The 24,502-nt window shown below is 45.0% G+C and overlaps 1 protein-coding gene across 4 annotated transcripts; it reads left to right on the forward strand.

Annotated features, from left to right (window-relative positions):
• Positions 1-11,238: 11,238 nt before the first annotated feature.
• Positions 11,239-16,623, forward strand: LOC124677714 (mRNA cap guanine-N7 methyltransferase 1-like). 4 transcript variants are annotated; one of them, XM_047213675.1, is made up of 14 exons: positions 11,240-11,348; positions 11,869-12,002; positions 12,102-12,250; positions 12,363-12,431; positions 12,522-12,593; positions 13,057-13,155; positions 13,451-13,507; positions 13,899-14,037; positions 14,129-14,193; positions 14,279-14,329; positions 15,285-15,347; positions 15,539-15,659; positions 16,011-16,072; positions 16,164-16,623. In XM_047213675.1, the coding sequence occupies exons 2-14, from the start codon at positions 11,933-11,935 to the stop codon at positions 16,254-16,256; spliced, it is 1,110 nt and encodes a 369-aa protein (XP_047069631.1). In that variant the 5' UTR covers positions 11,240-11,348; positions 11,869-11,932; the 3' UTR covers positions 16,257-16,623. The 4 variants fall into 4 exon arrangements, with proteins under 4 accessions (XP_047069634.1, XP_047069631.1, XP_047069633.1 ...); XM_047213677.1 differs by having other exon boundaries at positions 11,241-11,348; positions 11,873-12,002; XM_047213678.1 differs by lacking the exon at positions 16,164-16,623 and having other exon boundaries at positions 11,239-11,348; positions 15,539-15,675; positions 15,949-16,056.
• The last annotated feature ends 7,879 nt before the right edge of the window (positions 16,624-24,502 follow it).

Here is a 24,502-nt window from a genome sequence, read left to right on the forward strand (position 1 = left end):
CAACAGGTAAATATTGATTTTTCGAAAATCTTCTATCACTCAAATAGAAAAGTGTTCAACTAACGAAACTTAGATAATAACCCGGGTCATATGCTCAAAAATTGGCAGCTCAAAATTACGTTCTGGCTGGGAATACGAATTTTTATGGTGACAACACAGAATCTGTTTCTGGATAGCAACTTCCCCAAATCTGACTTTCTTTCTATTAGAGGCTATTCTTGGCACAAAAATAAAATAACGATGATAAGAAAAGATTATTACAGAGGTAACAACTTCCAAGACTCAACATATAAAAAATTACAGAAATAAAACATGGGTTATATCTCAAGAGTGCTTTTTGTAACGCCTTTCAGCTAGGCACAGTAGTTTGAGAAGATGCTCACATAAGAAATATGAATTGAAGTAAAAGAGAGCATCAAGAAGCAAATATAAAACAAATTTAAGTCTAACCCACTTCCTATGAAAAATAATCTTGTAAAGAAACAAGTCATGAAAGCACAATGCAACAAGCATAGGAAGGAAAAACAAGTGCAACTTCAAAATTTCAACATAAAAAAGGTGAAACTTAATATTGTTGAGATACATAAAACCATGTTTCCCTCTCTCATAATAACTTTCAGTAGAATCAAGAATAAAATTAACAATATAACTAGGGATTTCTATTTTCGTGCCCTCGGGTCGTTAGTTGTACTCAGTTTTCCCCAGCCACTTAGTTTTTCCTCAGTTTTCCCCAAACCTATGTCTGAAACCCGCAGAAGGAGCTCAGACGGAAGGAATCCGTTTATTTGGACGTTCTGTGCTGACGTGTTGCGCCGCGTCGTCTGCGGGGCCGCATCGTGTGGGGCAGCGTCGCGTGGGGCTGGTAGAAAGGGACCGCGTGGGACAGGACGAGAAGCGTTTGGTTGCACGTGAGCAGGAGCTGGGTTTTGTCTCTCTCGGTCCAAATTGGCATTTTTAAGAGCACCTTTTCCCCTCTTTCTTTCTCTGTCTTTTTCACCAAATTAGTATCAAATCTAGAGAAGTTTCTATTTCTGTCTTTCTTCAATATGGCAGCAAATCTAGTAGCAAATCTAGTAGCAAATCTGCAGGGTTATTTATGCCTTTTGGCCCTCGTTTTTGCCCAATATGGCAGCAAATCTAGAAGCTAGTATATGATAAATTCACAACGACATAATCGAGAAAACTAAGTATAATACATAAACTGCATACAACAGCCAAAAGCAGCCAATAACGTTGTTAATGCTCACGACAAACTAAACTGAAAAATATACAAGACGCACGCAATGTATGGACAACAAGAAGATTAGGATACCCCAGGATGAATGAATTTGTTCTTCATTCCTCCCCATATATTTCTTCGTCCCTCCATTCGTGCATTACCCCAAGGAAATATTCATTGAACTCCTTCCGTCTGTAGTGTGAGGCCAATACATCCTCCAAACGGTATGGCCTGTGTTTATTTCTCATACCGTAGAGTCCTATTCTATCCACACGTAGTGGCCACTCATCCCAGGCCTTTGTATCATGAGAGTACTCTCTGATATAACCCAAATCCGTGTAGTAGATGCTGTCAGGTCGAAGTGTCGGGTACACTCGGTGTCGACGGAGATACACCGGATATAATTCACGAAGAAGGCATTACTGCCAATGTTACCGACCGGATGGAGAGAGCGGCTCGAGTGTCCACACGGTACACCAATGGTTTGCCCGCCAAAGCCTCGCTGACCAACAACACAAGCAGCAGATCACCATCCGACTTCACAAGGTAGAACTTCTGACGTCCAAGTTCTGGAAATGAAATTAGTGTCTCCATCTTGACAGTGCTCGCGCGCTGCTGCAACTGTACATTGGTGCACACTATTCTTCCGATCTCAAAATTGTCCGCAGCTACTGCATACAGTTCACCATTGAACGGGGTAATGCAACGCAGACAATGGTTCTTGATCGAAAATCTTACTTCTCCCCAATCTTCATTTATATCCTTAGTTGGAGTGCTCTCATCGACCCAACCAATTTCCGGCGGGTAATGTGCGGCAACGAAGACCATAGTCGGGGATTTGATAACAGCGACTGATTTCATAAAAACAGATGGCATCTGCGCCTCAAACATAGTGTTCGATTTCTTTGTGAGTGGGTTCAGAAGCCGTATCTTGTACGGCGGGTTCTTCTGGGCAAGCACGATGATGCCACGGCAAAAGCCGACGAAGTAGTACCTAAAATATATTGATGAAGATAACATTCAGCACTAAGATGTTTAAGATTGAAAATAAAAAGGTAGATATGGAGGAATTTGAACCTTGTATTAACTTCCGATAGATCTATGGTGACGTAGCGTGATGTGCCGAGTTGGAGGAAGGTGAACTCAGCGACGCGTGGAAGGGTGTGGTCTAGCATGATCCATTCGTCCAGGTGCACGTCGGGCTCAGGCAAACCTGAGCGCCAATTTCTACAGACTTGCCTCATAGCAGAGTAGGTGTCGGCGTACTCCTCGTTCGCCAGTAAGCATTCGCCGATCTTGTGAAGTGGTCCATCAGCCGAGAGAGAGGCCCAGTTGACGGAGGCGCCGCGCTTGGATGCGCCGCCCTCGGAGGCGACGGGCTCGGCGGCGACGGGCTCGGAGGCAACTGGCGCGGAGGCGACGGGCTCGGAGGCGACGGCCGCCGGCGCATTCTTCTTCTCCATCGCCGGCACGGTAGCGTGCGTACGGCGGTTGGGGTTTTTTCGATTTGGAGAAGTTGATGGGACGTGAGAGGGGTGGTTTCGTGCGTGAGCGAGAATGAGACGACTGTGTGCAGAGGGAGGGAGGGGCTTACGCGTCCTAAATGCGACCCGCGTCCCTACGCGTCCACTATTTGCACGTCCGCACCGCGACACGCGTCAACAATGGCACGTCTTCCACTTCCGCACCGCAACACGCGTCCTCGGGTCTAACCCTGGAAATTTAGATATACTCAGGTATACCCTCGAGTCATATACTAGCATTTTTTGTGTGCTCAGTTTTCCCCTTGAGTGCTAATACTGACTAGTGCAATATACTCAGTTTTACCCTCAAGTTGCTGGTCAACAGAGAGTCAACAAATGGGATTAACTAGTTAAATGAGTTATTTAATGTGCAAAAATTTCCGAAAAAGAGTGGCACTTACTCATTGAGTCTTTACCACAAATTGCCACTTCTCAAATCATAGATAAATCATAGATAAATCAAGTTTCACCACAAATTGCCACTTCTCAAATCACCTAGTAGCTATGAAGGCTTTCCCCAAAACATACTTTGTCTGAATGAGGCCATAATTTTCACACTCATGTAGATTTGTATTGCAAATAGTTTGAGGTAGGCCAAGATGGGTTTCATTGTACAAAACACGCATTTTCCATTTTTAAATCTCATATTTGAATCCCTTAGTCTGTTTACTACTCACTTGCCCTTGGTTTCTTGATACTACTCAGTTTTGCCCTCTCCCTTCACAAACTCTCACAAACGCCCAACATTGTCCTGATTGGTCTAGCCCATGTCACGCGGATCGTGCCCGCCGACCGTTGATCGTATGATCTAACGGGCAGGATAACCCCTATCTCTCTCTGGTCGGGGCCACCACCCTCTCTCTCTCTGTCGTCGGTTAGCTTCACGCAAAGTTTGGTTTTCTGCATTATTTTTCACGAGCTAAATTATAAAATCCTTTTAGGCATTACTTTTCACGCAAAAAATGATAAACCATCACCCATTTCTTGTAGCCATTACTTTTCACGGAAAAAACGATAAACCATCACCGATTTTGTTGTAGCCATTACTTTTCACGCAAAAAATGATACACCATCACTCATTTCTTGTAGCCATTACTTTTCACGCAAAAAACGATAAACCATCACCGATTTTGTTGTAGCCATTACTTTTCACGCAAAAAGTGATACACCATCACCCATTTCTTGTAGCCATTACTTTTCACGCAAAAAACGATAAACCATCACCGATTTTGTTGTAGCCATTACTTTTCACGCAAAAAATGATACACCATCACCCATTTCTTGTAGCCATTACTTTTCACGCAAAAAACGATAAACCATCACCGATTTTGTTGTAGCCATTAATTTTCACGCAAAAAATTGATACACCATCACCCATTTCTTGTAGCCATTACTTTTCACGCAAAAAACGATAAACCATCACCGATTTTGTTGTAGCCATTACTTTTCACGCAAAAAATGATAAACCATCAACGATTTGTTGTAGCCATTACGGTAAATGATAAACTATCACGAATTACCATTTCTTTTAGGCATTACTTTTCACGGTAAAATGATAAACTATATCACGAAGTTCCATTTTCGTCAAGATAGTCCGCATTACTTTTTTGTTGAGATATATACCCCCACAACGGTCGTCTCCTCCTTAATTTACTGTGTAAACCCCCACAACGGTCATCTCCTCCTTAATTTATTGTGTAAACCCCCACCAACGTTCACCTCCTCCTTATTTTATTGTGTAAACCCCTACAACGGTCATCTCTCCCTTATAAACACCCACACGGCTATCCCCTGTGTCAATAGGTTTTGCCTCTCTCTTCTTCGTTCACATACACTTGATCCATTGCCATGGCTTCCACGTCTCGGACGCGGACCGGAAGGGGAAGGGGAAGGGGGAGGGGAAGGGGAAGGGGAAGGGGAAGTGGATCATCATCATTGCCACCACCACCGTCAATACTGCCATTGATCATAGAGGAGTTCTTCATCGTCGTCTATGAAGACCCTTTGGTCAAGAAGGTACGTACGCGTTCCCACATATATGATGCATGTGATTAATTATGAGCATGTTCTAAAAAACCTTTAATTTCAAACGATCGGCGCTCGATCTCTTTGCAGGAACTCCCCAAAAATTTGCGGACTATCTTGACGGCCAGGAGCCAGCTAAGGTGTATCTGCGAGCAGCTGACTGCGGTCCTCGTCTCTGGACCGTGGAGGTCCTATTTGACGGACAAGGCCGGATGTACCTCGACAAGGGCTGGGAGAAATTCGCCATCGCGCACGGTGTGGATGTCGGCTGCTACGTACACTTCAAATATGAAGGCGATGATGTGCTCACAGTGAAGGTGTTCGACGGAACAATGTGCAGGAGGTACTACTACTCAGACGACGAAGATACTGACGATGAAAGCGACGACGACGTGAAGCCATGCATCCATCCCCTTTAGATAAGGGGATTATGACCAAGAATATATATGTAGCTTCATATGCATCGATTTAGAGATCTAGCTATTTTCTATATATTATGCATGTAAAAAATAATATCGCATTTCCACTATTATTCGAGCACCACATCCTCCAAACGATGCCGATGCCGATGCCGATATCGGCATGGTCAGAACGGCTATGCTCGCCGCCACTGCTAGGTCAACGTCGGGATGCACAATGTTTAGCATAAGAGTCACTTTAGATTAAGCTGCGAAAATAGTCACCTTCCACAGCGGTCATTGGCTGCGGAGGCCCCACAGAGCGGCAATATAATTTTCTATAAATAAATAGACGACCCACTGGTCATTGGCTGCGGCAGCCCCATAGAGCGGCCCCATTTGTCATTGGCAGCACCGCGTATACAATCAGGAAATAAAACGGTCCACGCGTCAGCGGTAGATGGATGGCTACCGTCAGCACGAGACGGTCAGAGAGGAACTGACCTGACGGTAACGGTAAGGCCTCGACTCGACGGCAACCCGCGTCTTCGAGGGGTTTCAAACTAGAGGGAGGGGAAAGCTGAGGAAAAACTAACGAGCTGGGGAAAACTGAGTACAACTAACGAAGCAGGGGCACGAAAATAGAAATCCCATATAACTATCACATGAAACATTCTTATCATGAGCCACATACATAAAATAATTATTACTCCCCACATAAGCATAGTCGTTCTTATTAATTGTAGTGGGAGCAAATTCAATAAAATTGCTATCATTATTATTCTCATCACGATAATCAAGATCAAGAGAATTCCACTCACAAAGAGAGGGATTTGATTGGTAGAAAAGTAGATAAAGATCTCCTCTCTCTTTTCCCTCAAATGGGGGCAAAAATCATAGAGGAATTGAGATATAGAGCAAGCTTCTCAAGGTCAACAATGAAGGATAGAGAGAGTGAGAGAGCAGCCCAAGAAGGAAGAAGGGGACCTTTTATAGGCCCCCCACGAAATATGACCGTTGTTTGCGTGACAGGGTGGTAGTACCGCTCCTGGGAGTGGTACTACTGCTCAGGGTGGTAGTACCTCTCCTACGAGCGGTACTACCGCTTAGACTGACAAAATTGAACCAAAAAACAACACGAAATATAGAGGAGCGGTACTACCGGCCTCGCGAGCGGTAGTATTGCCTATTTGCAATGGACGGTACTACCGAGTCACTACCAGCCTAGTTCCGCTCAGGATACAGAGCTCGGAAGGTGCTAGCATGGTACTGGAGTGGTAGTGCAAGCGGTAGTACTGCTCGAGCGGTACTACCGCTGCAATGGGCGGTACTACCGCCCAACCTGAAAGCTGGAGAAATAGCCAAACGAAAACGATAATAACTTGAGCATACGGATTCCGATTTTGATGATCTTGGGCTTGTTTTGAATCTAGTAACAAGATCTACAAGATCATGAAGAGAACCATCATAGTTCAACATGGGAGGATAGAAACAAATGATAAAAGGTTTGACCTATCTATAAAAGACAAACCGGTAAAACCTCCAACCTTGAAAACGCAATAAGTTTCTCATGCAAAATCCCTATCAAGAGCAAACCTTAATCTTGCGCATTACATTTTCTTGATCTTCACCGCAACAAGATGGAACGCCTTTCTTGGTTGTGCTTGCTTGACGAAATCTTGTGGATTGCTCTCCCATAATCCACCATGGGAGAGCTTCTTCTTCGGCGCATCTTCACATATCCATGATCACCATATGGATGGAAAGCTCTTGAACTTGCACTTCATTTCTTCATTCTTTATCATGTTGATGTCTTGATGTTAACTTTGAGGGCTCACTTCATCTTCAAGATATACTTGACACTTGATATTCTTCATCCATTTCTTATTATTGCAACCTTGAATCCAACATATAGTTTAAGCATTGGGCATGGATAACTTCTACAAATATAACTCAATGCAAACAGTAGTCCATAGAGATTGTCATTAATTACCAAAATCACACATGGGACTCCATGCACTTTCACACGTCAACAAATACGGTGCTCTACGAGCGGCAGTGACAGTCTACTAAACACACGCACGTATTCAATGATCGTAAATCACGTATCTCTAAGTACGGTGACCAAGGTACATAGATACATTGAGTTCAGTGACCGTTGTTGTATTTTTCTTTTACCAAAGAGAACTTAGACAAAGGGTATATGGTGGATGTTGGAGAAGGCAAGAGAGGGAGGATGAATTGGGATTGGCTTGCCGCCTTGATGTGCTCACAGGTCCCACACGCTGGAGGCATGCTAGGTGTTGCTGAAGCACACAAAGGCCGCGATCCATGCATCGTCTCGAGTCAGGCCGCTCATAAAACTTGATAGCTAAACCCGAATTACCCGCACATGAACCTGAATTACCCGTACACGATAGTCCCAATCAACAAAACAAGTTGCAACTCTCAAAACCCGTATTAATTTCGGGGAATTCGGGTTTGTACCACGTGTACCAATCGACCTGAGTAGGCCGCTCATAAAACCTGATAGCTAAACCCGAATTACCCGCACATGAACCTGAATTACCCGTACACGATAGTCCCAATCAACAAAACAAGTTGCAACTCTCAAAACCCGTATTAATTTCGGGGAATTCGGGTTTGTACCACGTGTACCAATCGACATGAGTACCCTGAAGTGAACTGGCAGCCTAGTAAGGGCATCTCCAACCGAGCGACCCAAACGGATGCGATGGGCCGTCCGTTTTGGGCCGTTTGGGTGGCCGCGCGGACACCCGGATAGCGCCCCGCGTCCGTGTGTCCGTTTGGGTCGCACGCTGCACCCAACGCAGCGGCCACCCATTTGGCCATTTGGCATATTTCTTTGGAAAATAAGCCATCTGGCCACACATACTTATAAATAATATCAATATAGAATAATATCTAACAATTATAGAATAATATCAAATAGCATAAAATAATATCAAATAAAAATGTTGCATGATGAAGAAATGAAATGTGCCATAGTTCGAACAAATATAAAAATTACAAATTGAGATTGTCAACTCAATTTGGGCGCTCTAGGATCTCCTTCTGCCTCTTCTCGAACCAACCTCTTTTCGCCTCGCTCATGTTGGTCAAGTCGGCGTTCATGATCAGGTTGTCCTCGGCTTGCCGTTTGAGCTCAACTTCCTTCGCCTTCAACTCCACCTCTTTGGCCCTTGCCATTGCTATGAGCTCAATTTCTCTCTCTTTAAGCTCAATTTCTCTAGCTTTGGTCTTGGCCTTGACCTCTTCAATCTCAAGCTTCTTTTTTTGGACATCAAAGTAGTTCGTCCTGTCCTCATCTTTCTCTCGGCGCCTCCTTTCATCCCTCTTGTCCGTGGACACCTCTCTGTCCGCATGCATCTCCTTCAAAGTGCCAAACAAAAGCATGGACGAAGCATCACGCTTCATGTCGGCTTTGGTTGCCTTGTGGCCGCGAGGATGACTTGCACGAGAAGCGGAGCTACCGCAAGGCTGCCCACCATCAAGGTCAATGACCGTGGGAACCTTGGCGGTCTTGTTGCCAGTCAAGGTCGCCATGTACCCCTCGTACCCCTCCTGGAACTTGGGGGTGCCATGGAGTTCCTTCCAACAATGAGGGAAGGTAAAGGTCTTTTCTCCATTGTTGCCTTTGTACCATTCCAAAGCTTGCCACACCTAGAGCAAAGCAAGACAACAACGATAAACATATGTGCAAACATTGGATGAATAAGTTGAGGTTAAGAATCATACCAAGTCCTTCACACCCATGCCACTAACGGGGATCCGCTTCACGTGATCATACGCCGCCTGGAACTTGTTGCATTCCGTTTGAATTGCTCCCCACCTCTTTTGGAGCGATGCCTTGCTGCGGTCGCTCTCAAATGGCTCCAGTCCGTATTTGCGATGTTCTTGGAAATAATCATAGATCCGGCGCCAGAATGCGGTCCCCATCTGCTCGGCACCCGTCAATGCATCTTGCCCGATGGTCAACCATCCTTCGACGAGCACCTTGTCCTCCTTCTCCGTGTAGTTGGTGGTTCTTTTGCTTACCCGGCGAGCTCGAGTTTGTGCAGTTGCGGCTTGTGTGAGCTCCTGAGTGAACAACGGCTCCTCCTCGATGTTAATGGTGCTGGGATAGGCAGTGGTGTCCTCCTGTGTGTCAATGGGAGGTGGCTGGGGAGCCTGCTGTGTCGAAGGATATGGCATGGTCATCGGCATTGTCTGCGGGAACGGAGGGGCCTGCATGGTGGACGGTGCCTGCAACGGTGGTTGCGCGCGCTCGGCCGACAAATCGTCGAGCAGGTTGCGTGCACCGGCCATCGCTGCTGCTCCCAGGTGCTTGGGGCCTTTGGAGTTCGCCGGCGCACGGTTGAGGTCAATGGACGAAGGAGACGGCCCCGTCATGGACTCGCCCACCTCCGGTGACCCATCCCGTGACGGGTACGCGTACCGCCCCGACCGCGCCCCCATTTCGTGCGCGCCGGGCATGTACGCAAACGGGGCGATCGGCGGGCCGGTTGACCTTGGAGGAAGGGGCAGGGTCACGGACGAGGCCGAGCTCCCCCCCGAGGCCGTGCCGGTGCCCGGGATGATCATGTGCTGGCCGAGCGCTGCGTGGCCGTAAAAGAGCATGGCCTGCGCCTGCTCTTGAATGACACGAGCCTTCGCCTGCCTTTGGAGTTCGAGGAGCTGCTCCGCCGCCCGATTACGCTCCTCCGCGGCGGCGGCCTCCCTCTTCTGTTGCTCGAGCACCCTGCGCCGGTCCCCCCGCTTCTTGGTCTCCATCGCCCTCTGCTCCGCGGTGAGGTCGGGCTTCGCCTTCTTCGCCGGCGGCCCGGGCTCCACGACCACCGGAGCGTCCAGTTGAGGAGCTGCCTCCACGGGAGGAGCGGCTACGGCCGCGAGCTGTGCCTCGTCTTCGATGGTGGCGGTGGCGGCGGCAGTCGCTTCGTCGGCCATCTCTAGGTTTTGGGAGTGGCGTGGAGTGTTTCTGTTTTGGGAGACAGACAAGCGGGCCAGGGGCGAACAAGGGGAGGACGCGAGCGACCAGCCTTCGGCGTCCGCGCCCACGCAAACTCGTCCCAGATTTGGGCTGGGTTTGGATCGTCCCGGACGCCGCGGCCATCCGTTTTATGGATGGGTCCGCGCGCTGGCCGCGTTTTTGTCCGGTTGGACCCATCCGGACGCGCGGACGCGGGATGGGTCGCCCGTTGGAGATGCCCTAATCTCCAGACCCAACCCAAAATCTCCATGTCATTTTCCACCAAACACCCTATATATCGGGGAGTTCCCATCTCCCGCTCATTGCGTGCGGTAATTTTTTTTGTTTTTGTTTTTTTGTTTTTTTGTTTTTTCCTTTTTTGTTTTATTTTGAAATATAATCAGATTTTCGAATAAATGTTTGAAATTGAAAATTGTTCAAATTTTATAAATGTTCAAACTTTAAATTTATTCAAATATGTAAAGCATTCAAATTTTGGAAAATGGTTCAAATTTAAAATTGTTTAAATTTAAAATTGTTCCCATATGAAAAAGCATTCAATTTTTTTAAAAAATAAATATAAAACTGTTCAGATTTTGTATTTTTTCAAATTTTAAAAATGTTCAAATTTTTAAAAAGAAAACAGAAAAAGAAAGAAAGAAGAAAAAAACGGAATAACCCGAACAATCGGGATTCGGGAAGAAACTGGTAAGAGCCTGGAAGAAACCAGCAAAACCTGACGAAAACCCGAAATACCCGTCCGGTAAACCGGACTAGCTCGCGCTAACGGGGCCGAACCGAACACGGGTTCCCGCGTGAGCGGGACGCAACAGGCGCCAATCCTTCTCCCAATCCTTCCCAATCTCGCAGCCGCCGCCCGCCAGCCGAAACCTAGCCGCCGACGGCGACCACGCCGATCTGCCGGCCGTCGCCGTCCACTAGCCGCCGCGCTGTGCCGCCGTCCACCAATTCCCACCGCGCCGCTCGCCCGCAACCTAGGCGGCGCGCAGCCCGGGCCACCTCTTCTTCCCCAACGCGACGACGACGTGACGCCTCCGTGAGTCCATCTCGCCCCGTTCCCCGACGGACGACGCAGACGCGACGTACGCTCCCGTCTCCGGTCTCCCGACGCTGCACGCCGGCGCGAGCGCAACGACTGAGCGACGGCGCTAACCACTGAAGAGTCGACTACTGTAAGTTCCAGTTCCTTCTCGAGTTCTCCATTCTCCTATACTTCTATACGGGATACGGCTATTCTGAAGAATTCTAGTCTGAATCACTGCAGAGTGCATAATGAACCTTGTGCATAACTGCATTTTTTGCAAGCAAACCTATGTAAATTATGTATGTATGTACGCTGCCTTGTTGTTGCACTAGCTGGTGCTGCATGCTAGTTGGTACTTGAAGTTGCCGTGCCGGTTACATACTAGAGTATTATCGATAGTAATTGTTGAATTATAGATAGAATAGTAATTCCTGAGAATTATAGATAGTAATGGTTGAGAAAAAGGTTTTGTCTGTGTTTGTGGTACTTGAAGTTGCTGTTATTTAATTGTTATTATACATAGTAATGGCGCAAGAAGTTGCTGTTATGCTACTTAAATTTGCTGTCTGTGTTTGTTAATTGTTGAAGTTGCTGTTTATGTTACTTGAAGCAAGCCTATGTAAAATTATGTATGTATGCTGGCTTGTTGTTTAGCTATTGGGTTTTAGGCAGGCTTGAACAGAGTCGGAACCCTCCTCCCAACCCGGAAGCCCGGCCGCGATCGACGGTGCGATGAGCAGGCGGCCCCGTGACGAGCCCTCCTCCTCCTACACCCCCGTACAAAAGCGCCCGTTCAGCCTAGGTATCTATTGCTCCCCTTTCTCACCATACCCCATCTTATTGACTATAACCCACCAATCCTATGTTGCAAATAACTAATTAGGGTTTGGGTTTTGCGTAGGCGGCGGCGGGTATGGGGGGCAACAAGCGTACTCGGAGGAGCAGATGAGCGCAAAACATGTGGCAGACCACTACAGCGCCCGGTCGAACCAGTCGCTCGAGGAGCGCGAGAACAGCCCCATTATCCACCTTAAAAAGCTCAACAACTGGGTACACTGCTTATTGTGCTACACATGCAGCTCCTAAACCCTTCAGAAAATGTCATCTTTATGATGCGTAAGCGTAAGTTGCTGTGCTAATTCTTCAATGTCGTCTTTGGCAGATAAAGAGCGTCCTGGTCCAGCTGTATACGCGTCCAGGAGACCGCGTTCTTGATCTTGCTTGTGGCAAGGTAAGCAGTTTTTTTCTTCTGTGTGTTAATTAAGGTAAGCGAAGATTCTTGTACTAGCTCAATGTAATGCTGATCTGTTATGTAATGCAGGGAGGTGATTTGATAAAGTGGGATAAGGCCAAGGTTGGCTACTATGTGGGGGTTGATATTGCAGAAGGCTCGGTTAGTTCCCCATCTCATGAGACATGTACACTTTTTGCATATAACTACATAAGTCAATGTCATATTGTAATTTGTGGTTCATGAGTTAGGTTTCTCCATCTCTGTAATGCTTTGGCATGCATGCCTTCTATTTGCTTTTCTGCCTAGAGCAGAGTTGTACATTGCCATCGTTTGGCAGAATTAAATATGTAACCTGTACTGTTATTATTTAAAAAATTAAGCTAATTTCAAGGTAGTGTTAATTATATATTCCACTTCATGTTCAGTTAGCTGCGTACTTGGTAACACCTTAAGATTTAAAATTCCTGTCTCGGACCGGAGAAATTTGTGCATCCGTTTTTGCTCCCCCAACCTCTTGTAGGTCTCAACTAGGCAGAAACAGATTTAACACTTTAAGTTGTGATCATATTATGCCCAATTTGTTTTGATGTGTTTGCGTAACTTTGGAGCTTTACACTTGCAGATAAAAGATTGCATGACCCGTTATAACGGTGATGCTGATCAACAACGACGGAAGAAGTTCAGTTTTCCTGCACGGCTTATTTGTGCTGATTGTTATGAGGTAAAAGCAAACGGACCGTGATGATGTGCTATGTACGCTGAAGCAGACTGCAAATGTTATCGGACATAGTGCCACAGCTTGTTTCAAGTGTTGAATATTGTATGTAGTTGTAAGCCAAATCACACCAACATATTCATAAGTTTTGTTGACTACACATGATTTTTCTTTATGCTTTCACTTAACCAGGAAGAATATGCTTGACCCCAATGTCAAGTCTTTTATTTGCGTTACTCTTCACATTCTCATCAACAATTATGATTTGCATGACAATGCTTCTTTTTGTGTGTTTTTGTAGACTCGTCTGGATGAGTATTTATCCGAGGATGCTCCATTTGACATATGCAGCTGCCAGGTGTGTGACCCAGCTTTATATTTCCAACGAACAAGTATTCATTTTTTTCTTATTTTGTTGTTATTATTTTGTTAGTTCAATTTTTTTTCTATTTGTCTAAGAACTTTGTATTTCTGAACCTTAAAATAAAATAAATAACTGTCAAATAGTGCAAATAGTAGTGAAGTTGTCATTCAAACAAAATCTTGCTGAAAAGATGTTGAAACTTAAGTAGCATTGTTATGCCCATCAATTGAAATGCAAGTACAGTCATCTTTAGTCTACTTTGAATAGGTAATGCATCATCAGGAGATTTAGAATGTCTGATTACTAAATGGGCATGATTTAACGAGCTAACTTGTTTGAATATTGATTACATGTCCTATTCTGGCCATCTCTTTATGTATTTCAGTTTGCAATGCATTACTCATGGTCGACTGAAGCACGTGCAAGACAGACCCTTGCTAATATATCTGCATTGCTTCGTCCTGGAGGCACTTTCATTGGGACGATGCCTGATGCTAATGTAATCATTAAAAGGCTAAGAGAAAGTATGTAACTATCTTAAATTATAGTTTGATTGATATCATCAAATTGTACTGTACTTGTTACAAGATGTGTGATACAACATTATATCCTCAGCTGAAGCAATGGAGTTTGGGAACAGTGTTTACTGTATTACTTTTGGTGAAGAGTACACCGAAAAGGTAATTGTGTTTATTTATAATAACTTCTTGTATGTTTAGTTTTCATTACTAACTGATTCTTTCTGTTGTTTTTGCAATGGTGTAGAAATTCCCTGCATCCAGACCTTTTGGTATCAAGTACAAGTTTCATTTAGAGGTGACAACAGGATCTACTTTTCAATAATTTGTGCCCTCTATAGCTGGCTTCTTTTAATTTTTTCCAGCTGAACACTGATTTTCACATTTGAATGTTCACTCAAATTTTGACATAGGAAGAATGTGAAAATGGTGATGTAATTGAAATCTGATTAGCATGACGTTCTCATGATTTTGCATGTTTTCCGCATCAGTACATTTGCACTGGTGCTAGATATTACTATCAATGTAGGGCTATGTTGCCATATTAAAAAATGGAAAAAGGTTCATGCAGCTAGCTAGCCAGCCACATCCCTCCCCAATCATCTGAACTCACACCTGACCCAAAAACCACACAACTTATTCTCCCGAGCCTGCTGTTTTACTTAGTTATCTTCTATATAGTTGTAGGTACCGCAGCATAAATGATAAACATGCACTGTTTTCTTAAAGTTCTTCCAATCACCAGTGCAAAGTATGACAACTTGTCTTTAAGCACCCAATTCATTATACTGTGTATATTGTTATGTGCATTCCCTGATGCCAAAGTCATTTGCCGTCTTTATTAGCTTGGCAAATCCACTACTCTTTCTAATTCTTATCAAAATATCTAGTCTGACATAGCCTCAATTCCTAGAGCGTTGAATGCAACTCGAATAGTGTACATGGATTTACATACTCCCCATTTTCATCACAAATTGCACACTCCTGTATGTTACCCATTGTTTGCTGCAACCTTTGGTACTTCCTTACCCTAGACGTTCTCTTTGCATAGTTTAGAAGTGATGTCCTCAGCATTGCCCTTCTCGAACATATATACATGTCTTGTTACAACTGTTTGGGTCTGTATTGCCCTATGTTGTAAGCCTGTAACCTAGCTTCCTACTTGTTACTTGTTGTTTTCTTCTTTACATTTATTTTATTTTCACACAGCATGATGAAAACTTATTCCTAACAAATTCTCTGGCAACGTGCAGGATGCAGTTGATTGCCCGGAGTGGGTTGTTCCAATCCATCTCTTCAAATTACTAGCGGAGGAGGTATGCACTTATTCTATTGCTCAGTCTACTGTGATGACCTGTGCATTTTCCCCTTATTTTCAATAAGTTGATGTCAGTATTTTATTAAAATTTATTCGACCCCATTTTTCTATTTATGTTTTTGTTTTTTCACATTTGCTGCACAGACAGATGCTGATGTTATGATAAAAAAATGGTGATTCCTTTTGCAGTATGATCTAGAGCTGGTTGTAATGAAGAACTTCCATGAATTTGTAAACGAGTACTTGCAAAAGCCAGAATTTGCTGATCTCATGCGGAAGCAGGGTGCTCTTGGTGATGGAAGAGGCCAGAGTAACTAGATTCTAACTACTCCCTCTGTTCCATTCTATAGTGCCTACAGTTTTTTTGCACGGAAATTAGCGCAAGAGTATTTTTTACACAAGACCCCTAGCTGAACGATTTGAGATCAACGTAAAATTTGGGAAATCCATATCTTCCTAACTTACCATAACAAATTTGGGAGATGAACGATTTGGGAGCTGAGTGGGGAGGGGGTAATTGAAAAAAACCTAAGCTACAACCTTATATTCTGAAACAAATGTTAAAAATCTATAGGCACTATAGAAAGGAATGGAGGGAGTAGTAAATTTGACTATCCTCAGTAAATGTCATTTCACCACCTTAACATCAAAAGCTATGCAGGTATGCTATTGCAGGATGAGTGGGAGGTATCCTATCTGTACCTTGCATTTGTTTTGCGGAAGGTATTATACAATCACAATTTCACCATTTCTCATCCTGGTACCAACTGAAACCATGTATATCTATGTTTGCTGAAATGTTCTCTTTCCGCAGCGTGGCCCTCTGCGGTCCCAGCGGAGAGTCAATAATATTAACAGAGGGAAGACATTCCTTGCCGAGGAGGACATTGAGTTTCTCTCGATATAAATCAGACTGCCATCCTGGAGCTTACTAACAACTTACTGATTCTATACTTCACATCGCTTGAAAGGAAGTTGTATCTTTAGTGGCTCACCTGTTATTTTTCCAATCTGTTGCATAACTTTACCAAATGGTCTCAGTGACTCATGATGTAAATTTGCAGGGATGGATAAATATTAGGTGTCATAGTTCACACAAAAGCTTTGAAGTTATACTTAACATTGAAAAGTGTTTCACGGGTTTTCCTCGTGATGTGCTCACATTCTGTACACTTTCAATTCCTAAAGTGTTGGGCTTCAGCACAGTCCGAAGCATGTAATGATAATGGCTGGCGAGAACACTGGAACTATGTAACAAAAGTATATCCAGAGGATGCGAATTATCGTTTATTGGCCATTTTTCATGGATTATCTGAGGTACTCAATTAGGATTATCTGATTAATGACCTACTCAGCCAGCCTAAATAGCCAACTAATATATTACCACATTGATCTATCCTAGTACTACAATTTAGTAATCATCATATCACCGCATCTGGTCCGCATCCGCTTTTTTCAGATCAGAATCCGTAATCTGATATTCACATCCGAGTCCGCATTTTTGGTCATCTAAACCGCTCTGAATCTGATGAGAAAATATGGAAATAGCATTATCTGATCCGTCATAGATAGTCGCTGGAATTGACTTTGCACTAGCTGGATGGAATTAGATTCTATATATGGCCTCAATACCGCAATCAGTCGCCCACCTGATGCCTCTGCTTGAGAATATGGCACATCTTGTGCATGAGCGACTCTCGCAGCTCCAGGCCTCCAGCTACTGGCTACTGCAGCATCGCTGTCACCGTCCAGGACAACGAAGCCCTGGCCACCCTTCAAAGATTCAGAATGGAAACTACCATCAGTATTAATCCAATCATCAGAGCAACTGTCCTCCCCTCCGGTCTCTTCGATCTGTCCTCTCGACCTGCTTTGTGAGTTGCTTTTTGAAGTCCCATGTGTGCTTGCCAATCATCAGAGCTACTGAAGCAGATGATCTGCTCTCTTCGCCGCCATTATTTGTAGTGCATGACCTTCCAAATCGAGAATCTTTACAGTTCGGTTAAAGTTTTTGGATTGGTAGAAAAATGGCACCCCTCCAAGCACGCATGTCTGGTTTATGCATTCTGAGTGTGTAACCCCTTGGCCAGAATGGATTAACAGCTAGGAAGCTCATGATTTGGAGGCATCCTACCGCTGTTTACGATCATTCCTGCCTAGCTCCGGCTTGTGCAGGGCAGCTCAGAGCTTGTCCGATGTCCGTCAGACATTCCCAGATTCTTTTGCAACAAGTGTTGCTCCGATTTCCTTTTGCCGTTTATCTCCTTTTTTAGAATTCCTTGCGAACTAAGCAATACTAGAAGGGGCCCGCGTCCTTTGCTGCGCCATTTTTTTTTCTGCTAGTAGTTTTTTTCGTGGCATGCGACAACATTCCTCAAGTAGAATAAAAAAATAAATAGAGCAAGATAGGGAAAAATAGCTCCATCGCAACCATTGACACCAGCAACCTCTCTGAGGAGCCCGTGGATGCGCACGACATCATCCTTCGGTTTGACATCGCTCAAGAATCGCGCCCCCTTTCCTCGCTCGAGCACCTCTTCCAGCAAGCGCCAAGGCGCCTCTGTTTTTTTTTTTTTTTAAAGGCGCTTCTGTATTTTGGCAGTGAATCGATTATTCGATATGTTTACCTAGCAAACATACATATAGAACAACTAAATGATTGGTTCAAGTGATCAACGCCTGCAGTAGCAATTCAGATGCTTTGGGTATATTAATTAATGGACTGCTTCGAGCTGTCTCAGAGGATTGGAGCTTTCTCTTTCCAATTCTGTTCTCGTGATTCAAACAAGGTGGCACACAATTTAGCTAGGTTAAGCTATTATTTTTATAGTCTTTTCTCTTGGGATGGTGATCCACCTCACATAGTTTTAGGTGATGTAATGAACGATATTTCGCTGTTTGAAGCTTGAATAAAGTGTGCCCTTGTTTCAAAAAAAATGTGGATACAATATTAGAAAGTGCAGATACAATCTGTCAAAGTGTCAATATGAATAATTCATATCCATCTCACGTCATAGTTGCATGGTTACGGACATCACAAAGTGTAGGCAACAAAACATGGTCATTACAAGTATGGCAAGCCTCGGATCGTACATCGTGTTGCAACGAGCAGCAGTATGCAGTATGATTGGCATTCAGAAAAAAACTAACGAAATACAGGTTAAATAATACAAAATTGGCAATCGATTAGGCAATCTCAAGTCTCCCATGAAGAACAAATAAACGATGGAGTTTGTCTCTTCAGGTGAAGAAAGGGGAAACAAGTTCTAACATAACTAACATAATATTTGACTCAGGAAACTTTTACTCGTCCTTTCGGGGCTTTTTCTTCCTTGTAGCAAAACTACTAGGTCCAACAGCTTCTACTGACAATCGCTTTGTCCTGCTACAAAATGGAAGGAAATATTACACCTTCTGAATGTGTCATGCATTATTCGATTGGAAGAAATGTTCGAGAATACCTTGAAGTCAGTTCCTCCGACACTTCATCATCTTTCTCGGCCATATCATCATCATCCTCATCATCTATCACATTCATTTTTCAGATCAGACACTATTTATTGCTGGATTTTTTGTGCATAAAAACTATTTTATTTAATTAATAAAAAGTCCATTAGGAATGCCGCTAAATGGTGTTGAGCAGATCCCAATGTAACTATGAGATCTTGCATAGTACATAACTTAAGGAAAGTGCTTCTTTGTGTGCCCAGTATAAATTAAACAAAGGAGCTTCAAAGAGGATCATGTGATAACAGAGCAAAAAATCTCAAGCAGGGAAGAGAAAGATTGGTCAAATAAAATGGCAAATACAGTATAAATTTTAATAGTAATACTTCAGCTTCTTTTGAATAATATATTTGAAGAAAACATTTAAAAAAAGAGGTGTAGATGCTGCCATCAAGAACAACTTCCTGTTCTTGTGACGACCCCCACTGCCGACTCTGCAATTCGGGCCGCCCACCTCCCGCGACGCTCATTTATGCACAATCGTTGACGTATAGAGCTCGCCCATCACTAATTTTTGGGACCGAGCGGCCCAAAACGCCACCCGTGATGCGAAATCGTGGCACCGTCACAGAAAAAGACATCCGCTGACGGATTTTTCAAACGTCAACCCTATATCGTCATTGAAGGTCTAATTGTTTGTAGTGGCCCACGGCACACGCAGTCCGTTGAAAATCTATAACAAATTTTCAAAATTAAAATTAGATGGTGTGTTTCACCAAATATTATAAAATGATGGTATTCAAAAGGAATTTTTTCTGTCTATATGTGGTGCAAAAATAAAAGAAGCATTTGATAGTTCTCACCTACTTGAGCACTAGTGTTTTTTTGCGAGAAGATAAGAATTTCATAGATAATTCGATCTTACAAAAAAGCCTAGAAAATAGTAGATATTACAAAGGAGTCCTTCTGAGCTCCATCTTCACCGGTATCCCGAACGAGAGGAAGACGCGCCGTCGCATGTGCTCGTCCATGCGCCTTGGATCGACGAAAGCGTCCCCGTGGCAACCGGGAAGTCCTCACTCGCCGCCTCCAGAGAGGTAACGCCCAGGAACAACGGCTCCGCCGCGAACCACCATGTCGTCATCTTCAAGATCTTCACATCCCAGATCTGCCACCCCGCGGGATATGGATGGGGAAGAAAGCACAACACGAATCCGTTGATTCGCGAGTGCAGCGGACGCAGGCGCACCACCACGGAGCTCCACCAAGCGCCGGAGTTGAAGGGGACGCGCACCTGCATCAAAAACCACACCGGCGACTCCACCACCTCCTCATCGCCGCCGGCCGGTGACCCTACAGACCCTACACTATTTACAGCCTCGAGACGGTGATCCCCCGCGCTCCCGCCACCGGAGCGGCAGACGGAGGACGAGGGATCAAGCGCAACGGCGGCGTAGAGGTGGATCGGCCGGGAGATAAAAAAAAAGTCGCCCCTCTGCTTCAGACGGGAGAGGGAGAGATGTACAGGCTCGTCTCTTTTACTACTTGAGCACTACTACACCGTTAGTTTACATCATGATTTGTGTATATCAGTTGCAACTGAGTTTTGTCAATTGCAAATGGTATTGCAACTGAGTTTTTTAGTTGCAAGTGAAAATGAAATTACTATAAAAAATATTTCAAACTACTAGATTTATTTCATGATTCGTGCTAGTCATAAGTTGCAACTGACATTGATGACATTAGTTGCTAGTGAGAAGCGAAGTTAGTTCTGCATCGACCGAGAACTGGTCACACCCATAAAACAAAGGGGCCGGCTAGAGATCAGGCAACTGATACTTAATATGTCTCAGTCGACGACACACTAATCACCAATCCAGAATTTTTTCTTCCGTTGTTTGTGTGTAATCGTTTGGGCTGTTCATATGGGCTCCGGACATGAGAGCAACTTGACGGAGCGAGTCTGACTTTTGTGCTATACCTTAAGCCTGTTCCGATGTCCATTTGAGGTATTTTAATTTTCACTTTTAACTTCGTGCTCCCGATCCACTACTAATGCTAACTCACTGAAATTATGTCCATTCAAACAACACAACTGAAAAAAAAATTAGTTGTAATCGGCGCCTAAAAAAAGTCGCAGTTGCAACCCATGCGTAACGATAAAAGTCGTGCGTAATTGAAAAAAACTCATAGTTACAACCTGCATGTAACTGGAAAAATCCAGTTGCAGCCCATGTACAACTAGAAAAATGTCAGGTGCAACCCGCACAATTGGGAAAATTAGGTTTACCACCCGTGCGCAACCTGAAAAGTCACACTTACAACCCATACACAAACTAGAAAATTCACAGTCACAACTCATGCGCAACTGAAAATCACATTTACAGCCCGCACACAACTGGAAAATCAAAGTTGCAACGTGTGTGTAAGAAAAACCTAGTTGCAACAAACCTGTAACTGAAAAAAAAACTTTGCAACCGGTAAAAATCATAGTTACAACCCGCGCACAACTGATATTTCCAGTTTTACATGGGTTGTAACTGAATCTTCACCGGTTCCACTTGGATTGTAAATAGGAATTATTTTCCCGGTTGCGTCGTGGTCGTAACTAGGGAGAAACCGAGATACTACAAGTTGCACATGCATTGAAAATATTTTTCGGTTACACTGTGGTTGCAACTATGAAAAAGCTAAAATTAGTCTAGCTACACATGGGCTGAAACTAAGTTTTTTCCAGTTACAGATGGATTGCAACTATGATTTTTTTAGCTACACACATAATGCAACAGGTCCACATGAGTAGGTCTAACTAAGATTTTTTTTAGTATTTATAATGAACCCATGTAACTAATCTATCAATTTAAGCACATGGTATAATGAGTCTCAACTCCACACTCCTATTTTTTTTTTGAAATAACCAATATATTAAGCAAGCAAGCCGCCTCATTAAAAACCTTCCAGTCCCCTTCGGTACCCTGGTAAGGAAAAGAGTGCGTCTGGTACTTGCTGCTTCACAAATCATTTAGCACATCTGTCAAAACAGATGAGGGTGGATCACTATCCCAAATAGAAAAACTATTAGACTCAAAACTCAATCTAGCTTGATTATGCGCCGTCTTGTTTGCTTCTCTGGGACAATGCTGAAAAGAGATTCTTCCAATTCTTCGCGCAATTTGAAAACAATCTGCTAGAATAGCTGAATAAGGGCTCCATAACTCAACTTCTCCGTTGCATGCTGTAATTAAGTCCAAACTGTCTGATTCTACAACTACAGGGGAACTCCACACTCCTATTTTAGTTAGAATGTGAAAAGTGCATGCTGCGCAATAAAAAGACAAAAAACAAAGCAAAAGAAAAACTGAAAGGCCTTCAAAAGCCCACGTTCACAGCAGCAGGAGCATGAATGCATGATTGCATGAAGCCCAAGGCAAGAAACAGAGTAGCCCAGGACAAGCATCAGCTAGCGCCTAGTACGACCCAGCTACACACAAACGACAACGGATTGCACGAATCTTAGCGTAATAAATCCAACGGCTGACAAAGTGATTGAGACTTAATAAAAATCAGTCGCCTGATTTCTAGCAAAACCGTAAAACAAACATACTCCCTCTATTCGGGATTGTAAGGCCTGTGGACTAATTTGATAAGACTAAAAAAATTCATAACTCACTTTATTAATTACTGCATGTACCAATAGTTTTACATGCATACATGGGAAATGAGAGAGAAAAAATAATATGCATTACGGGAGAGAGCACAAAAAATAACATAGAGTTTATAATTTCTAAATGGTCCGGTGTGTACACTTTAGAAAATTTCACGGACCATATAATATCGAACAGAGGCAGTATCAGACATCGGTGTGTACACATATTTCCGGCTGCCAAACTGACTTGAGGTATAAGCAGCAACCCGGAAATAAAAAATCACAACCGAGGCCGTAACATATTGCAATGCACAGAGTTCGACCTCCGATCCTTCATAAAAGTGCCCTTAATTTGGTGCGGTGTTGTCGGCGTTAACCATTGGGAAACTCTTCCCGACATAAACGCTTGTAGATCCGAATTTATTCATGGCGAAACGCGGTAGCCCCGACGTGCCGGCGGCCAAAGAGAACACGATCCAACCAAAGACGAAGAAGAGCAAGGCATCTGCTGCTGCTGCAACAACCAAATCGACAGACCCTTGCTCGGTGCCGGACGACCTCGCCGATGAGGTGCTCCTGCGGCTGCCATCGAGGTCGCTCGCTCGGCTCCGCTGCGTCTGCCGGGCCTGGAACGGACTCATCTCCTCGGACGCCTTCCAGGAGCGCCACCTGCAGCGGCAGCTCGAGAAGCCCAGGATTCCGTCGAAGCTCGTCCTCGCGCCGCTGGCGAAGCGGCACGGCAACTGGGTCGGGGCGCTGTGCCGTGATTGCCCGAAGATCACCAGCGGGAGGCCCTGCCGCGGCCTCGTCCTTCTCTGCCGCCCCTGCACCCTGACCTACTCCGTCTGCAACCCCTCGACCGGCGGCGTCGTGCCCCTCCCGCCGTGCCGCCGCCAGTGGTACACAATCAGCAGCGCCGGGATCGGGTTCCACGCGCCCAGCAAGCAATACAAGGTGGTGCAGATAGCGATGGTGAACTTTCCTGGGAACCATCTGAGGATGGATTGCCAGGTGCTCACCGTCGGCGACCACGCAGGCTGGCGGCCGGCGCCTTCCGGCGAGACCCTCTGCTCGCTCACCCAAGACCTGATCTCTTCCGTCAAGGACACGGACCCCGTGTTTGCCAACGGGCGCCTCCACTGGACGCTCTCCACGAGGTTCCTGTATCAGCCGCCTCGCGCCCGGGGCATCCTATCTTTCTCGCTCGGCGACGAGTCTTTCGCCACGGTTCCATCGCCACCGTTCGCCAGGGCGGACATCGTCGAATATGACGGCACTGACCCGTACAGAGATCACATTCACCCGGACTGGTCGACGGAGTACAGCAAGACATTATACTCGCCCGCCGGAACGGTGTTGGCGGAGCTCGACGGGCGCCTCTGCATGATGCGCGACGTGCGCCTCCGCCGTGGCTGGGACGCCTTGTTCGAGATATGGAAGCTCGACGACGACGAATCTAGTTCGTGGTCTCTCGGGTACCGTGTAAGCCTCCCGCAAGGACTCATGGCGATGCCGCTCATCAAACCGTGGCTCGTCGCCCCACTCTGTTACCTGGGCAGCCGCGGCGACGTCAACTCCTCCGTGGAGAGTAGGAAGCTCTTGCTCGCAACGACGGCGCACGAGGCGCACGTGTACGACCCGGCGACGAAGACGCTCCAGATGGTGGCCGCTTTGGAAGATGAAGAGAAGAGCGGCTGGGACGTGCCCGAGTTCATAGATGACCGGTTGCGCCTCGTGCTGTATCAGGAGAGTCTTGTTCACATAGACGGCATGATATACGACAAGGCAACTCTTTGTTCAGTTATCGTCACGGAAGATTTCTTGCATGACTTCTCGTTGGGAACAGACACTCGACCGCTAGTGGAAACTGCCAAAGCGAAGGTGGTCGAACGGATGAGACCCATTGCATTCTCTACTGCCGGAAACTTATAAAGTGGCCGATTCTTCGCTCTTCTTTTTCGAACACACTAATCGTGTACGTGCACATGCACCTATTGACTAAATCACGAAAAAGGAATTGTACATTTTAAATTATATATTTTCCTTTCAATTTTGAAGGA

Source organism: Lolium rigidum, chromosome 7 (genome assembly GCF_022539505.1).
Source record: "Lolium rigidum isolate FL_2022 chromosome 7, APGP_CSIRO_Lrig_0.1, whole genome shotgun sequence".
NCBI lineage: Eukaryota > Viridiplantae > Streptophyta > Magnoliopsida > Poales > Poaceae > Lolium > Lolium rigidum.

Excerpts from the sequence above, each read along its gene's own strand:
- LOC124677714 (XM_047213675.1), top strand. The coding sequence starts at position 11,933 with ATGAGCAGGCGGCCCCGTGACGAGCCCTCCTCCTCCTACACCCCCGTA. Across the intron at positions 15,348-15,538 it reads TCAAATTACTAGCGGAGGAG|TATGATCTAGAGCTGGTTGT; the intron begins GTATGCACTTAT and ends TTCCTTTTGCAG. Across the intron at positions 16,073-16,163 it reads TTGCATTTGTTTTGCGGAAG|CGTGGCCCTCTGCGGTCCCA; the intron begins GTATTATACAAT and ends CTCTTTCCGCAG.